We start from the raw sequence: 19,027 nt of genomic DNA, 5'->3' as shown, positions 1-19,027 counted from the left end.
GTTTGGAAACCCTCTGCAGGTTATTTGCTATTGGATCTTGGAAAAAAAAAGTCACAAAATGGTTTTAAGAGTTTATGTATAATCCCTCTTTCATGCCATTTTTGCAAGCTAAATTGCCCTTCTTTCCCTTGGTTGCTATGCGGTGACAATACAGATATTGTCCATGAAACATAGAAAGCACTTAATAGCTTTTAGTTTAAGCTAAAGATACAAGTCTCTATTGACTATCCAGATTACTTTTACCTTAGGGATAAACAGGCAGAGGAGACTAATTAATATTATTCTAGGTACTATTATAACTCTTCTTTCTTAATCTCCAAGGACTTTTCCCTTTATATGAAAACAAATTATAACAGTCATAGAAATGAGAAAAGTAAATTCTTTTTTTTCATGGCTGTTCTAATTCTTGATTAGCCTAATGGTAACATGTTTCTACAATTATTAGCATACAAATATTCTTTTTTAATCTTTCTCATTACTGTTCTGATCATATTTGTTTTGTTATGAGGTAACAAATCTACAAATAAAATCATCTCCTTCAAATACTCATCTGCAAAAAGCAAAGAAAAGGATTGCCTTGTTTCAGAAGAGCATGAAAGCAAAATAGCTGAACTAAATGTTTATCTTAGAAAGTGAGTTCTGAAATGAAAGGATGCAACATAAGACAGTGCAGTGTAGTGGTTAAAGTATTAGATGAAGATTAGTGAGATTCACTTCCAATCCCCCCTTAGTGATTTTTGGTCAGACACTCTCAGCCCAGCCTATCTGACAGGGTTGTTGTGAGGATAAAATGAAGGGTGTTCCCCATAAAAGAACTGGAATTCACAAGGAAGGAAGGAATGTTGTATTTGCCATTATATTGTTACAAGAATTATGCATATAAAATACCAATTGAAGCGAATATTTGTAGCTCAGGGCTGAACTGTGGAGTCCTTGGTGCTTTCTGAGCCTTGTGGTTTTCTTGCCAACGTTTCATTGCCAGACTAGGCAACATCTTCAGTGCGGGGGGAAAACAAAAAAGAAAACTGGGCACTGAAGATGTTGCCTAGTCTGGCAATGAAACGTCAGCAAGAAAACCACAAGGCTCAGAAAGCACCAAGGACTCCACATATAAAATAATATAATATGCATCATTTGTGCAATGACACTGTGATAGGCATAATGTCTCGTTGTGGCTTCCACCAGATGCCTACACACGTAAGCCTCCTTGAGCAGCTGGAAAAAACGGAGGAATATAAGTTTAACAAATAAATCAAGACTATTGGATTTCATCCATTGGTGACCACCTGATCTCATGTTTTAGCTTCATACTAGTATCAGAATTTCCACCATTCTTTTATATGCCTACTGGATTACTTCTCAGACATTAACTGATTTTTAAAATTTTAAAAAATCATCAAATATTCTTATGATCTATGCATCAAGGATAGAGAGACCGTGGAGTTGTGATATTTTTCTTTGTGGGAAAAAGAGAACATATGTTATGACAGCACACGTTAGAAATTTGACAGTGCTGAGCGCTAGCTATGCATCCTTGAGTGTCACAATTACATTTGGCATACATTCCATTGAATGTAATGGGATTTATGTCTGAGTTAATATGCATCATATTGTTCTATAACAGCATTTCCTCCTCTAATATATTCACTTTGACCCCTAAATAGATCACATGGTTTAAGTTGTCCATGTAGATCCTATTAACCAGCTGGTTTGATCTTTTAATGGGATGTGCTCATGACTAGAGCTGGATTGAAGCTATTGGCCTCCTAACTTCTGAATGTAGTTCGTAACATGTATGAAGCAAGAAGTATGTAATTCATTCAATATGACATCAGTGTTTTGTTTGGATGTGCTAAAGTATGTGTGCCTTAATAAATTTTTTATTTTGCATTTGTGTTTGGCTTTGTTATTTTACTACAGTGGAATAATACTTATCAGACCCAAAAGAGATAGTTAGTAAAATAATTTGGTGGGTGTATTATTTTCTATTTCTATTATCAAATGTGATTCTAGAGAATTTAGAAGGTTGTCAATGTTATTACTTGCTTATTTAATATTAGTTAACTTGATGTCATTACACAAATATGAGATATTAAAGGGAATTTTTTTAAGTTTCTTTAATGAAATCATTAGGAAAATTCTGAAGTGTTTAAGTAATTTACTATTACTTAACACACACAAAGCCATAGTAATAGCCTATCCCTGCACATTGGTACAATAACTATAAAGTTTGTTGCATCCATATTGTGCCTAACACTTACTTTGTTCATTAAATTGTGTTTTCCTGAAAATGGTTATTGATAGTATATTTAGTAAAAATAATTGTGACGTCTGTCCCAATGTATGACTAAAATGCTTCCTATTGATGAGTTTTAGGGTTTAAATTCTTGAAACAGAATAAATTCTAAATGAACGCTAGGATAAATCCTAAATGAAAGTATAGCAAAAGTAGTTAGCTTTTTTAAATTTTATCACACAGTGTAACAAATCACTGCTTTTCAGCAAGATGAATTGAGTATTACTCAAACAATACAGTTAAACACAATCGCAATCTGTGAATTAATCTACAGAAAAAAATCAATGACTGCATTCTCTTATAAAATTAATTTAATATTTGCATGTACTTACCTTAAGACTACTTAGGTTCAAATAACATTTTACCATATCTGTTTAGTTTAAGCTTTTCAACGTATGCAACAATCACATCAACAGATCTCCATGTACGACATGCATCCCCTGTACAGCCTTGTAGGGCCCAAGAAGAATAATCCCCAGGCTTTCCTATGACTGCTGTCTCATAGTGTCCTGGTGCTTTGAGGCAACATCCTATATGCAGCTTAATAACAATAGTTGACAAAGCATCTGAGCAATTTTTAGTCATTATTTCAATTACTTGTTTAACTCTTTACACTTAATGAATATTATGATCAAAATTATTACCAAGATAATACTTTTCATAATAAGCTATTGTTACCTTTGTCTTTATCAATGTTACAATGTAAGGTCGCAGAAATACTTCTTCTCTAAGGTTTATTGTGGTATGATTTAGAGTATTTCCACACTGCCGCTGTTAACTCCAATTCCTCCAAAACAAATTAATGCCATACTGTATTTATCTTTACTTCTGCCAAACTCAAAACACAGAATATGGAGGAAACAACCTGAGAAAATCAGTGCTTAAGCAGGTGACAAATAAGAGTTCAAACAAATCAGTTTCCCATTTTCTGAGCTCCTACTGAATAGCAACAACAGCCCCCACTCATCTGTACTTCACATAAGAGGGAAATTTAAATTGTTAATATCCCCCACTCATTGATATTAAACCATATTGTAGGTACTGGGTCATTTGTAGGGAAAGGAAATCTGATTGCTATGAAGTAAGTTTTCTGATTGCAAAGTTGCCTTTTCTCTTGTATTTAAAATCCTTTTACAAGCCATGAAGATGAAAGAATAACATATCAACATTTGTGCAACAAGATATTTTACTGTACCTACAACCTCTAATCATGGGTTCCATAGTGCTGTGGTGAGCCAGAGAGGAGAAGATCCCTGTCAGTAGGCATTGTTTAGAGGCTATCAGAAAGTGAATATATAGAGAGAGCCAGCTTGGTCTAGTGGTTCAGGTGCTGGCCTAGAAGCCAGGAGGCTGTGACTTCTCGTGCCGCCTTAGGCATGAAAGCCGGCTGGGTGACCTTGGGCCAGTCGCTCTCTCTCAGCCCAGCCCACCTCACAGGGTGATTGTTGTGGAGAAAATAGGAGGAGGAAGGAGTATTAGGTATGTTCCCCACCTTCAGTTATTTATAAAAATAATAAAGGTGGGATAAAAATAAATGAGGTCATAATCCCATCACGATCATGTAATGTTTTGCTTAGCAACCATGGCGTTTAGCGATGGAGTTGCCAGTCCCAATTACAATTGTTAAGGGAGGACTATGTGTAGTGTAAAAGTCTGCCATGACTATCTTTTAGAAACTGTTTCTTTTTACTATCTAAAGCTTCAGTTTGTTTCATATTTTGAGGTAATAAGGCTGCAATCTTGTATACTTTATTTGTACATGAAAGCCCACTGAATGCAAAAGGCCATTATTTCTATGTAGATAAGCACATTCACACAAAGATTGAATTATTGAGCTAAATTATGTGTACAGAAAAGGAAAATAATTTGCAAAGCATGAGCAGCTGTGCTAAAGCTCCCTGCTAGAAACTCATAAATAGTCAGCGTACTGACATCATATGATCTCAAGCGCGTTTCATATTTGGCTGAAATGCTGTTTCTTTCGAAGTTCAGTTTCCCAATTTCCAGTTAGAATCATTAGAACTCTGAATGCAACAGGTTGGCTGGTGATGCTGACTTTAAGCGTGGGAGTAGGGCTGCCGATACTTTTCAAGAGCCTATTGGATTGTGAGAAGTTGTGTTTCTGAGTGTGGGAAATGGCTCTTGAAATCTGAAATTGACTGTGTTGATTCCCAGATAAAGAAAAAGAAATACTTGTCAAATCTTTAGCTTTTAAATAAGCATAGGATATTTCAAGCCAAACATTGCGTATAAAACTAGATATGGGTATGGTTAATCCAAGTTGCTTTTCTTGTACTGATATTTTTTTCCCAGAAAAATCGTTCAGCTGTAATATCCAGGCATCTCCGGTAGGCAACATTCCTGACAATGAAAATCATTGCTAGAATTTTTAACATTGTGTTTTCAAATAGACCCTTATGTTAAAAAAAACTAGAATATTTAGGATTCTATCAAGATACCACAGTACGAATAAGAGATCCCCAAGGGAAAAGAGCTGTTCATATATTTATTAGCTATATTCATATTTTTGTATAATTTATATTTATTCCATTAATGAATCATTAAGTGAGGGAATTTTATTTTCAAAAGGAAGTATTTTTTCTGTCTACATTCTTAATCCTCCCACTCTCCTCCCACTACATTAAACAATTTTATGTTTGGCAGCTATAAAATACATTCCAAGGTTTAATTTAAAGTGCACGTACCTATGGCAGCACTCTTCATCGGTGTGGATTCTAACAGTTATGTAATCCTGTTACTGTTGTGTGATACTTCTGGAGCTCCACTGATGCTGTAGGCCAAAGACTAGAGATTTGTTACATCAGCAAATCAAATACTTCGTTCATAATGCTTTATGGGAGAAAGAATCTAAATTATTTTAAACATCCATTGCTTGGTTCAAACAAATGCTAATTTAACCTAGAACTGTCAGGTTTTATTAGCTGGCCAAATAGTAACTGCAACTGCATGCGTCTTGTAAATCTAAGATCGTAGTCTTGAGGGCCCTTCATGTAACTCTTCCCTCTTTCTGTGAATAGTAAGTACTGTGTTAACTTCCAGAGAACTTTCTAAAGTAGCAAACTAATATGATGTTTTGCTTTGAAAAAAGGTCCAATCAGCAAGATACAAGTTTTTTTTTTCTGGAAAAAAAACGTTATTCACCCTCCATCCAGTATTGCCTTTATACTATAGAATAGTTAAGAGGAAGTTATGTCCCTCCAAATCTTGTTTGAACTAAGTCTCAGCATTTTTCACTATTGGCCGTGCTGGCTGGGAATTTCAAAATATTTGAGAGTCAAAGGGTCTATATCTCTGCCAGAAATAGTAGCTTTCCTGTTATACCCAGGGCCAAAGGACCAAAAGAACCCATACTTCCCAGCAAGTCAGGGAGAAGAATATGGGAAACAAAATCCCTGCTTATTCCTTAGGAGTATTGTGCCATGCATGTTTGACCCTTTTCTTTTGGGTTTTTAAAGAAGTACACAAAGAATCACAGAGTTCTATAATGTAAAAGAAAAACAGTGATGTTTTCATTTTTCCTTTGGTTTTTTTTTCTTTTTAGTTATATTGTTTAGTTTTCCTTTAAAGTATATATTTTTTCTTTAATAGTTCAAAATTAAATGTATAAGTTTTGTTCTCAATTATTATTTATATTGTTTTAAAATGCAGTAAAATAATGTGTAATTTGAAAAGTTGGTACTCTATTAAAGCAATCGGATGATTTGGCAGAGTTTTAGTTCTATTGGACAAGTCTCATCTGGACATGTTTGCTTTCTGGTTCTCAGCATTGCTTGATAGTAGCATAGCAGCTGGTATTGGATTGGTTTCTCCCTCTGTTAGTAAAATATTGGAAGTTGTTTATGAAAGATGCCAAGTTCATACCTGGCCTGGGAGACAAGAGAGAAAATTCATAGCAGTTAATTTTATTGCCTCTGATACTTGTATGAAGCTACTTAGAACTTTGAAGTGGAAGTTCTTTCTCATTTAAAACTATTTTTCATAAATGTATAGAACAGGAAAGAGGCATTTACATTTTCTTTAACAAAGGAACTATTCTGAATCTGTATCTAGAAACTTCGTTGAGGGTGATGTGGGTTATAAAAGAAAGTTGATTTCAGACACAATAAAAATATGAGTAAGTTGCTAATGTATGCAAACTCCTTACCATCAGTAATTTAGTTACATACCATCAACTTGGGCCTAACCCCGGCAGCTAAATAGATAAACGCCTGTCACCTGGACCTGCCAAGCAATAATTTATAGCTTTTCCAAGTAATCTTTTTGGTCCCATCCATCTGTCTTGTCTGTTGTCTTCCCATTCTCTCACTTCCCTCAACTTTCCAAGTTAAGGGAACATCAGTCTTTGTTTCATTCAGGACAGTTGGTTGATTCTTGCCATTCATAATGCTCTCAATAAACATCTCCAAATCTGTAAGTTGAAGGTGCCCGTCTTTTTATCTCACTTTTTCTCAAAGTTTTGATTTTACGTTCTTATATTTATTACTGGAATAACCATTGCTTTAACTTTTTGGGTCTTTTGAAGAGTGGGGATCATAGAAATACCTTTCATGATCTTATCTTAATTTCTTGTTGCCTTCTTCTTAGTGTAAACCTCTTTACTTTTTCCAGCACAATGCACACTATCTTTTCTTGATCCCAAGAAAACTAAATTACGTCAAGCTTTGCCATCGAGTGCCAGCTCAATAAGCAGTCTTTTTAATATTCAGTATCAACCCGGATTTTTCAGTTTCCATTTTTACTTTCATAATGAACTCTTCTAAGCCTTTGTTACTTTCAACTAACAAAGTGGTGTCATCTGCATATCCTAAAATAGTATTTTTACCTCAAATTTTGATCCTAGCCATCATCTCTTCTTATCTGCCATTCTTATAATGTAATTTCTATACAAGTTAAATAGATATGGGGACAATGTGCATCCTTTCTCAATCTATTTCTTATTCTCAACTACCCTGATTCCCCAGTTCAGTTCTTATTGTAGCTTCTTGATCATTGTAAAGGTTCCTCAGAAGAATAATTGGGTCTTTAGACACTTTGATTAGCCATAATGTAGGACACATTCTGGTATGATCTACACAAAAGCCTTTCTGTAGTCAATAAACAAATGTAATTTTCTTTTTTAAATTCTCTTGCTCTCTGTTATCCATTTTATGTTTGCTATCTGATCTTGTGTCCCTCTGCCTTTTCTGAAAACTGCCTGTTCATTCATATTGCTGTCTCTATGTACAGCTTTGTTCTTTGTAAAATTTTAAGCAAAACTTCATTGCATGAGAAATTACTGCAATAGTCTGGTAATTTTCGGGTGGGGGGTTCATCTCCCTTCTTTATGATGACTATATACCCTGATATTTTCTCATCTCTGGGTCCCACAATCTCATTTCATATTTGTTGACTTGGACCTGTTAGCAATTTAGCTGCCTATTTGCCTAAACTTTTAACAAATAAGTATTTTTTTCAGTACCTAATGCTTTCCTATTGGTCAGCTGGTTTATTGCCTATTGTAACTGACTTTCCTGTGGAGTTGGTTCCTGAATATGTTCTCTTCACCGTATTAATCTATCATTCTTTAAAAAGGAGGTTGGTATTTTCTTTTAATCTTTTTGGCTTCTATTATATATTTTCTATAATTACTCTTGAGTAGTTCTATCTTAGCTGTAAACATTCCTATAATTTCTCTGCTCTTGGAACCATTTCACAATTTTCTTTTTTTCTTTTTTTCCTTTTCTTTTTTTAAATTCTTGATTGAGATATATTCATATTCCTTTCTTGCTTGATACTGAAAGTCAGCATTCAGTTACTGTGCATCCTTTTTGTTGTTAACCTCTTTTCTCTTTAAAATGTTGGGAATATTTTTTCCACTTCAGTGTTTCTAATATCTCTTCACATAGCTCCTTAAAGTCTCTTTCACATGTTAAGCATATTTAATCCATTCTTTACACTGATCTTAAATTCTAACTGTGTATCCTCCAGGTCAAATCTTCTCTTTAATTTTCTAAACGTAACCCCTATATTTGGCACCTAAAATTGATGGTTTGTTCCACAATCTGTACCTGGAAGTGTTCTGACTGACTGTTCTCTTTCTCATTATGTAGCTGATTTGGTTCCAGTGTTGTCCATCTATGTGGTCAAGATTTAATAATGTGTTTTTTTTTTTCTCTGCAATTAAATGCATTTGTTTCCTTCGAGTTTTTTTCCTGTTATGTGGGGTTTATCTCTTTTTGTTTCTATTTTTCTTTCTCTCTCTCTTCTTTTGTAAGGAAGAATATATTCAAATATTTTGCCAGCTGCACTGACTGCCTATGAAATTGTAGGCTGCTTTTAGCCCACCAGGATAACCAGAGCAGCTCACAGTTTATTAAAAATAGCATGCTAACAATAAAACTGCCTTTAGCAGCACACAAATCCTCTTCTCTCTTTATGAACTGCAAAGAACTCAGGAAGTATTCTTATCCTTCTAAAGAGACAGATCCAGTACATTGCACTGGACTTTGGAACAGAAGCTGTAAAAGATTGAGAGACGACTCTGCTCTGGTCTTCTAAGTCCTTTGGCACGTACACTAATGGCTGGCCACTGAGCCAAGCTGAATTTTCAACCTCTGCGTGGCTGCTTAGATTATGACTTTGCATACTTGCAAATTATTCTTTGTATAGCAAGTAGTAAATTGCAACTGACATGCGTTGCTCTTAATTCTGTAAGTCCCCTTCCAGTTATAGAAGAGCACAGTTCAAAGTAACTGTATTCCAGCATGCTGTTGTTTATTTCATGGAATCATAGAGTTGAAAGGGGCCATTTACACCATTGAATCTAGTCCCTCTCAGTGCATAAATCCAATTAAAAGCGTCCATAACTGTCCAGCCTGTTTCAATACATCCGGGGAAATAGAGCTCACGTCCTTATTGGTTATTGATTTCCACTGTTAAACTGCTCTTACTGTTGAATTTTTCCTAATATTCTACTGAAATCTCCCTTCCTGTTACATAAGGCCCCTATTTCTGGTCTTATATTCATGATTTATAATATGTTCTCTTCATTAATAACATGTGAAGCAATTTTTTCCCTTAAACATCGTATATTGAAAACTATTTTGAGCAACTTACATATTTGCTTCTAGGAGTTTTTACTTTGATCAGGAATCTAACTTTCTTGCAATTGAAGATGTTTTTCATTTTGGGATGGGGGTTGGTTTGGTTAGGGATTAACTAAAAAGCTCTTCTGCAATGCTGGGAAATAAATTAATAGACTTTTAAAATAAAATCTAAAATAAGATTTACCATATTGTGGTAAATTTATTATTTATTCAATCTAATGCTAAAAGAATTGAATGTATGGATTTATATCTATTTTAAATGAAAGATCAATACAGTATCTGATTATTTGGGGATCATGCTACTCGCAGAGGTACTGAAATCCTGGCACTATTCTGTTATTCACAAGGACCTGGGGCTACAAATAATTGTGTGCTATGTCAGTTTGCTCAGTTTGTTCTGTGAAACAGTGATAGTTTCATAGAGATAGAGTTGATTTGAATATGCCCTAGTATTTTGAAAACAGAATTCAGTATGTTTTCTCGAGTTCATATTCTGCGCTGTGATTGAAAGTAGTATGACTGGTTAATGATCACATGACAGTTTTTGCAAGCCCAGTGCCTAGACCCAGAAGAGAAATTGAGATAAGAATCCTAAATTTGTCACATCAATACAGTTTTAAATTTATGGGGGCAAAAATCTATGCTCAAGTATATTTTTATTTATTTATCGGAAAAATATAAGGACATTGGTCTTGTGAATCTGCACCTTTTCAGCAGAACTTTATGTCCTGTAATCTGACTGCTCTGTAGTACGGAATGCTAACAACTAAAGCAGGTGTTTAGAAAATAGTTGTTTCACAATTCCTGTTGCACTCTTATTCTAAATGCATAGGAATTCATTCCAAACCTACCCCCACCCACCCACCCCCTTTTCTAAACTTTCTGTTATCCCTATCTTCCACCCATCATCAAAGTGGCTAATAAAGCCTGGCCAGAACAAAAAAATGAAATTTCCCCAGCTTCATAAAGCCCGAGTCAGTTCCTCCCCATTCAGACCCTCACAGCCTCTGGATACTGAGATAGGAGCATCTCTCATTCAGCAAAGGGTCAAGCCAAACAACTGAATATAATCAGCATACTGATGATACCTGATCTCGTGCTGATAGATGATCTCCACCAGAGGTTTCATGTAGAAAAAGAATTTAGCTCTATGCCATCTCATAACAGAGGGCTTTTGATACTGATTTCTCCTTCCTACCACTACCAACATGGACCAACCCCCAAAGAAGGAGACAACTATTGCAGTCCAGTGTCCCTGATTTCAAAAACCTAGAGATGATCCAGAATAGTACCATGATACATGGTATCAAAAGCTGCTGAGAGATCAGGTAGGACCAGAAGGAGTGCGTTTCCCTATACCACTTCCATTAAAGGTCAGTCACAGGAGTTTTTTCTGTGGTCTCAGTAGTGGCCTGAAGCCAAGCCAGAAAGAGTCCAGATAATCTGTTTCATCCAGAATTCTCCACAGCTACAGAGCCCCCTCCCCCTCCCCAAGGCTGGAGTGTGGTCAATAATCCTCTAAAAGAGCTACGTTGAATGATGATTTCTTGAGGGGAGTGCCCTACCACTTCTTTGAAAGTTGGACCTACCACCTCTTCCTTCATTCACTAGTATCCTGACCCAGTTTCCTTCAACCTCCCTGGAATCATGAGGAGCAGGGATCTAGCCCATGGGTGGCAGAGCTGAAATCATAAAAAATCTCTGTTCACTTCCTCTGGACTAACAGGCTCAAACTTATTACAAAAAACCTTAAAAGGCAAGGCCTCCATTGCCTCTATTGGACCTGTCCTGCTTTTACTTCCAAGCTGATCTAAATAGGTAGTAACAGTAGACAAATAGTGCTATTGCATCATTCTTATCACCAAAACTGATGTTCATTCAACAGCTTATGAATCTACCTGAATTGCAGCTATAAGAGCAAGTAGCTTAGATGGGTCCCACTGCTGATTGTGGAATACTGTTTCAGCAATCTTACCAATGCCAACACCACCATTGATGATGACGACGACGACAACTTGGCTTCATGATTATATATGCACTTCTCACATTTGAAATGACTATTGTAGCTTCTTTCTCTCTGTTCTCTGCTCATTCTCAAAAAGTGAGATCCTAATGATATGGTAGATGAATTGGAGATACTGCAGCAAACAGAACCTTTTGACTGACTGTGACAACTGATTGAGCTCAAAATTCAAAGACAGCTGTATGTTTTATGCCAAATGTTAATTTAACTTATTTGATTTAAGCACCACCTCACTCCAAAATGAAATTGCAGATGAAATGGTTTTATGGGTAATCAAATAACAGCTAGATAAATAAAGTGTATCTTAAACCTCAAGAAGGATACTTTTTTCTTTAGTTCTTGCATGTTATTAATATTATGTAATGCTTTTTCTTAAATTGTCTTACTCCCACTTGAATCTTCTCTTTAATATTTTTAGATTGTACTATGAAGTCAGAAATAATAGAACAAATCTCTCTTTCAGCTCTTCCTCCAAAGCCTTCCAAACCAATAACTTCTGTAAATACAAATGAAATAAAAGAGAATTGCAGTTCTCCATTGCAGGATGCAGAATGGTACTGGGGGGACATCTCAAGGTAAAGAATACTAAATAATATGCAGTTATTAACGTAGTATTGTCAGGAAAGTAAGCTTAACTTGAAGAGTTTTTACTGAATGTTGTTAAAATTATGATTTTGCTAGTTGTTAAACAATAATGAAATCAATGAAAGTTCTCAAAAGTATAGCTAGGGTTAATGGATATGTGTTTCAGAAATGGACTCTCTAATTTTTTTTTTAATTTAAATTTTCGTAAGTGAAAACTGACTTTTACATTAAAATCAAATGTCTAAAATATCCTAATTTTAAGTGAATCTGACCTTAAATCTTTTTGCACAGAATACAGCTGTCTAATTTTCATTTAAGAAAGAATCAGGATAAAAAGTATTTGATTAGATAATGCAGAATGTATGATTCAGTAGGTCATGTACAGAGCACTCTTAGAGAGGTGGCCGTGGAGTAGCAGCGCTTCTTTCCTACTGGCAGAGCTGCAGTTACAATTATAGCCATGTTATAGCCATTATTGTGCAAATTAGAAATATTGTGATTACCAACAAAGCCGTTTGCATATCTCCTTTCATTACATAAAAGACAAACTCTTCTGCTCAGTAACCACCAGACATTAGTGTTTAAAAATTTGCATTCTTCGAATCAGTGATTCTGCATAGTTTTCTTATGTTGGTTCAGAAAGACAACCAAAAAGTTGACTATTATTTAGATATAAGCTAATGCATCTTAACCATTTATTACAACCAATTATATGTTCAGGAAATACTCAGTTGCAAAACAGAAAAGTTGACAAATTGTGTAAATTTAAATAATATAAAATTGTCCTTTGATTCAGGTGATTTAAAACTATCAACAGGAAATAGTCTGATATAAAGCAATCCTTAGCTACTTCTGATTAGTTATAGTTACTTAGTGATAAGTGCAGTTAATGTCTGTGTTCAAATATTAGCTTGTTGTTTTTTAAAAAAAGTTTAAAGGTTCAATCTGTATGAGTAAATTCTAAAAATTGACTACAAACTATGTTAGGCAACAGTGTTCTGACAGTTTTAAGTAGGAAGTGTGTAATCATTTTAGAAGAAAACCAGACAGGAGACTCTTAGATATTTTTGCATTTAACAGTGCTTTTATGACTGAATCCCATTAAAGATAAAAGTAAATGTATTTTATTTACTTTTTATACTTCCAGAGAAGAGGTAAATGATAAACTCCGAGACATGCCAGATGGAACATTCTTGGTTCGAGATGCATCAACAAAGAAACAGGGAGACTATACACTCACACTGCGGTAAATAACTGGGATTTTATTATATACATTGACCTGTCCAATTTGTCTTTAGCGCTTGCTAATAAATTGCTGTGTTACAGCTAATGAATGTGAATGGTAAATATTCCTTATTGTCCTAGAATGTCCTTTTATGTATGTGCTAGGCCATAAAAGTGCTGCATAATAGGAAAGAGCAGCATCACCTATGCCAGAACATTTGCAAACTGCATGGGAAATTGGCAGCCTAGGACTTTCTTCTTCCTTGGTAAAACCAGATTCTAGTGCTGATGGCTTTAGAGTGGTTTCAGAGGATGTGGGAAGTCTGAAGTAAGAACAGGGTTGTCAGGATTTGTGTTACTTCTGGATACTGCAGAGCTCCTTTTCATTCTCTTGGTTGTTATTCCTGTCCTTAACAGCTTCCCTTTAGCTATTCTCCACACCTTTTCCTTTGTCCCAGAAAATTATCTGAGGGCAAACGAAAGGTCTCAAAATAAGCATTAGTATATGGTGGCTTTGTTTAATACTAATGGTAATACTTGCCTTTCCTTGGAATAACTCTAGCATAAAATACCTTCACTGAAACTTAAATGTACAGGAGAAAGGCATGGCTCATGAAGGGATGAAATTTCCCCGTCTCTTGATACCTCTCACATATCTTTCATATATACTGCTGCCACAGCCAGGACAAGTAGCTGAGCCATGCCTATTATCCCTCAAATCAAAGGTTATTTTGATTATAGATGGGCAAGGAGTGTTGTTTTGCCTTGTATCCTTCTCTCTGGTATCTAGCTCATAATCTGAGATGAGGAGGAATGTCTTCTCCTTATCTTACCCTCATAAGCTTAGATCTTCCTCATTATGGGATTCCTATTTATGTCTATGTCTTCCATTGTAAAGAAATTCTTGGTTTTTTCATTGCTTCAATTTGTCCAGTACAGTTTTATTTTGCTTTCTTGAAATTAATGGCAGCCGTTTTTTAGTAAATGTGGGCTAGCTTTAAAGAAGAATGCAAAAGCTAAAGGCTTGTTTCTGCTCTCTGCTTAAAACATTTTCTTGACAGGCCATTAATATGTTTAGTTTTGTTACATATATGTATGCGACAACCACAGATTTAAAATCTGTTGAGAATTATATTCTCATATTTAGCTCAGCTCTTTTTGGGATATTAATTCTTCAACTAAAATACAGTACAGTAAATAATATCTGGGAATGGAAAGCATAGAATTTTCCTGGCTCACCCTACCAACTGTTTCAATGGATTGAATCCAAAAGAACTGTTATATTTGCCTATAGCAACACAGATATGCAAACAGTTACAGTATATTTGAGGCTAACCGAATTATTTTCCTTGTAGTTCTGTAGAAAACCTGTTGAGTAACTAGATAATGTAATTAGGTAAAAAAGTCAAATTGTGCCTTATAAAATTTATCAGGATTAAAAAAGAATGTGTTCTGTACATTCTTACAGAACTTCCCTTACCAAAATCTTAATTAAGCTTGGAGTTCTTAAAAATTAGTGAGCTTTGGGACAGCTCTACTTAGGATGAATTTTCATATAAATATTTAAGTACTGATATTAAACAAGTACATTAAGTGTTACAGACAAAAGTGAAAATTTATGGTGCAAAATAATTATGCAGGAATTGTTCTTTTTGGCTTTCTGTTCTAGCATAATTGAAGTATGTTATATAATTTGTATGCATCATCAGTGCAATGTGCTATGTACCTGATAATTTTTATTATCTCCCTTCTAGGAAGGGGGGCAACAATAAATTAATAAAAATTTATCATCTGGATGGGAAATATGGCTTTTCTGATCCGCTGACGTTTAATTCTGTTGTGGAATTGATTAACCACTATCATCATGAATCTCTTGCCCAGTATAATCCTAAACTTGATGTGAAGCTGATGTATCCTGTATCTAAATATCAGCAGGTAAGATTTCAAAGAGCCTGACATTACCATTATGTACAGGTGGATTTCATTGAAAGTTTCTGGAAAAATAGGTTGTGAACAATATTTTCTACTTCTACTTGAGTACTTTAATTTACTATAGCTAAAATATGATTGTTTCAAAAGCCTTTATTTTAGAGTACCCTTTTCATTATCTAATATGAAAATAAAAGCTTACTATTTCAACATAAATAAGTGCAAATGCTGTTCAAACTATTGTTAACAAGAATAGGTATTGCATAACCTTTATGTATCAATTATTTAGCATCATTTTTAAACTATAATGGTTGAGATCTGTTTATCCTATATAGTTTCACAGCAATTTTTAAAAAATGTGTATCTAAATGATGTGAATCTTGATGCAAAACTAAGATGAACAGATCATAAATTTACCTACCTACCACAAAATCTGAGTCTTGGTCATACTTAAAAAAAAAAAAAAAAAAAGCCCCAGACAGTTTCCTTGAAGAAAGCCTGCCCTGCTTTCTCAGTTAAACAATTAATTGAGAAGTTAGTGTTGGACATTCATCCCAAAACAGTTGATCTCCAAAATGTCCAAGAACTATATGATCTTCAGACATAAAGATTTCCTTAGTAATTGGAATAGTCAGCATTCAAAACCTGGTTGGGGAAATGTTGGTGATTGAGAAAACTTTGTTCTATAGGATTAAGAACATTGATGTGTTTTCCCTGAGGTAGTTACGCAGCAAAATCAGGCATCTGAATTTCTTTTGTAGAAAATTATACCTATTTTCTGCTCTGATGTATGCAGGATCAGTTGGTAAAAGAAGATAATATTGAAGCTGTGGGCAAAAAGCTTCAGGAATACCACACTCAGTATCAAGAGAAAAGTAAAGAATATGATACATTATATGAAGAATATACTAGAACATCACAGGTATATTACAAGTTGATTTACATTCTCATGGCAACCTATGCAAAAAGTAGAATTTGACAGTAAATGCCAATGCAAACCAAATGGGTGCTTGATTTTCCAGCATAAACTTTTCTTTACTATATTCTGAAACCCACATTTGATAATTCAACCAGTAAAACAGCTGTGGAAAGGTTTCTTTAAAAAGCATGTTTTGCTTATTTCTACCCTGCAAATGCCACTTTATGCCAGCTAGCTATTTATTTAATTAAATCTGTTCAATCATGTCTGATTCTCAGAGACTGCCTAGACAAGTCCCTGCAGTTTTCTTGGCAAGGTTTTTCAGCTCTCTTATGCTATATATTAGAGGCTAATAAGAAATCAAAACCTGCAACTTGAGAAAAGCTGCTGTATTAGCAGTTACGTATAGTTGTTCCATTGCAGGATTTGACATTCCCTCAAACTGAGCTTATACCATCATGGATATGCAAACTCTGTGTTCCGGGGAAGGAATATTCTTGCAGAATGCAAGAATTAGGGGTTGGTTCCTACTTTTTTGGCAATAAATCTTCTGAAACAGGAAATATTTTGGTGTGTTCTAGATGTTTTGAGACACAACCACATCTGGAATGCTACAAACTACTTCCTGTTCTAGAAGCTTTATTTCTAAACAAACTCCCAGATTGGCACATCCAGGAGAAAAACAGAACATGTGTTGCCACAAAACTTGTTGGAAAAACACATCATCTGTGAAAGCTCCTCCTCCTATCTTATCAATATTGTTTCATGCATATGGTAGGGCGGTTACATTACCTTTGCTCTTCAGGTTGCTTCTCTCCTTAAGCTCTCTTGTGCTTCTATATTAGGGTCTAAAGCTGGAGCATTCATCCTTACACTTGGTTTGGGGGGCTAGGTTCACTCAATTCTGCATGCTCGAGGCTATTTTAATTTATTTACATAATTGCTTTTTTTCACAGTGGAAGGCAACAGATCTGGATTTGATACAGTTTTGAAAAATGTAAAGTTTTAGAGGCTTGAATTTTGTAAATTCTGGTCCCTAAATTAATAGTGTGTTATATTTTCATATAATGGTAATACATGTGGCAAATTATCATCTTTGAAATGGATTGCTTTGTGCAGGAAATTCAGATGAAGAGAACAGCAATAGAAGCTTTTAATGAAACAATTAAAATATTTGAAGAGCAGTGTCACACCCAAGAACGATACAGCAAAGAATACATTGAACGGTTTCGAAGAGAAGGGAATGAGAAAGAAATTGAAAGGTAAGTCTACCAAATATCACACCTACTAATAATATTTAGTTTAGTGTGATAATTACATTGTCATCCCATATTGTTTAATTGTTCCCACTCAGCTCCAAAGTAGCTGCATTAAATATTAAAGAGTACCTAAATAACTGATCTGGAGTCATTATATAAGTATGTATTTTACAGCTATGAATTACAGGAATGCTCTGTTGAGTTCAGAAAGCTTAATGATTTTAACACACAGTATTTTAAAAATTATTTTGAATTTCCATTTTCTGAATTAAACAGTTCAGGTGTATTTCAAAATAATTCTTCATTATAAAAACAACAATTGTAATTTAAAAAACTAATTATGTTGCTTGAAATCAGCAGAATCTCTACAGGAAAGACAGGAAGATACAACCAAGCATAAAATTTAATAACACAATCATGTGTTTATACATATTATACAGGTATAATTATAGCAGCAGAAAAATACTCAATTTTATAACTGATTTCTCTTTTTAGTTTAGGTTCTGATATAATAAGTCAAAATCATTTTACACAGCATGTAAGTCATCTTCCTCATAGTATCATCTAAATAGTACCCGAAGAAAGGAAATGGTAGTGGTCAGACTGAAGAGAAAATAAATCCCTCCTTGGGTAATAGGACTATACAAAAGCTGGGGGCAGGTGTCACCTGCTGAAAGTAGACCAGACTAAGAAACAAATGCTGTATGAGTCTAATGTTATTAGAACAGCTACAGTAACAGAATCTTACAAGTCTGAATGTGCTTCCTTCCTCCCTCACTTTATCTTTGTGTGAATTAGGGAGGGCACTCTGTGAGGCATTTTCTAAGATTTGTTTCTTGGAATGGGCTCCCTGCTTGTCTGATTGTTAGCTTGGTCATGGATCTTTCCACTGTCCTTCAAGGCCATTCTCTATGCTCTCTACAGCAGGCTTAGCATTCATCACATTCTCGGCCCCATCTCACACTTGTGTTTGAGCTTTCCAGGATTGAAATAGTCCATCTTGTCAATTGGAGGCTGGCAAAAATAGTCCATCTTGTCATTGGAGGCTGGCAAAAAGGCAGGAGGAGGCCTCAAACAGCGTTTCCCTTCTGAGATCAGAGTTCTATCTTCAGTCTCAACACTTCTATAACACTAGATTCATCAAAGCAGTTTGTAGGGATATAGGTACATTCTGGATACCTTAAGGGTTTTTCCTAATATAATGAAGATAATTTAGCTGATTGAAGTTGACACAAGTATATATTATTAATAAAAATGTTAAGGCTTTTTTTTTTTAAAAAAAAAGGATGAAATGGAAATGGGATGTTTTCAAGTTGGACAAAAAGTAGTATCCTGCAGAGTGCCTGTTACTGATTTTGAGTGCTATATAATTATGGATAAAATATGTGCATACTTTTAAAATCAGAGTTTAATATTTTAGTTTGAGAAGTATAATTGTAACTTTTAAAAACACTAGATATTGTTTTATAGAATTATGATGAATTATGAAAAATTAAAATCACGTCTGGGTGAGATTCATGATAGTAAGATGCGACTGGAACAAGATTTGAAGAAGCAAGCCCTGGACAACCGAGAAATTGACAAGAAAATGAACAGTATCAAACCTGACCTTATCCAGTTACGCAAAATCAGAGATCAGTACCTTGTGTAAGTAAGGACAAACTAAGCACCTAACAGTTATTCACT

At 34.9% G+C, this 19,027-nt stretch overlaps 1 protein-coding gene across 2 annotated transcripts in view; it reads left to right on the top strand.

Annotated features, from left to right (window-relative positions):
• Nucleotides 1-19,027, top strand: part of PIK3R3 (phosphoinositide-3-kinase regulatory subunit 3) — a 40,570-nt gene that overhangs the window by 15,915 nt on the left and 5,628 nt on the right. Inside the window, exons 2-7 of one of the 2 annotated variants that reach the window (XM_063297868.1) lie at nt 11,889-12,000; nt 13,158-13,256; nt 14,989-15,169; nt 15,960-16,085; nt 17,202-17,344; nt 18,812-18,988. In XM_063297868.1, coding sequence (XP_063153938.1) covers nt 11,889-12,000; nt 13,158-13,256; nt 14,989-15,169; nt 15,960-16,085; nt 17,202-17,344; nt 18,812-18,988 — 838 coding nt within the window. The remainder of the gene's footprint in view (nt 1-11,888; nt 12,001-13,157; nt 13,257-14,988; nt 15,170-15,959; nt 16,086-17,201; nt 17,345-18,811; nt 18,989-19,027) is intronic. The other variant, XM_063297869.1, reaches the window with a different exon arrangement.

Source organism: Candoia aspera, chromosome 3 (genome assembly GCF_035149785.1).
Source record: "Candoia aspera isolate rCanAsp1 chromosome 3, rCanAsp1.hap2, whole genome shotgun sequence".
Classification (NCBI taxonomy): Eukaryota; Metazoa; Chordata; class Lepidosauria; order Squamata; family Boidae; genus Candoia; species Candoia aspera.
This window is presented reverse-complemented; position numbering and strand designations above follow the sequence as displayed.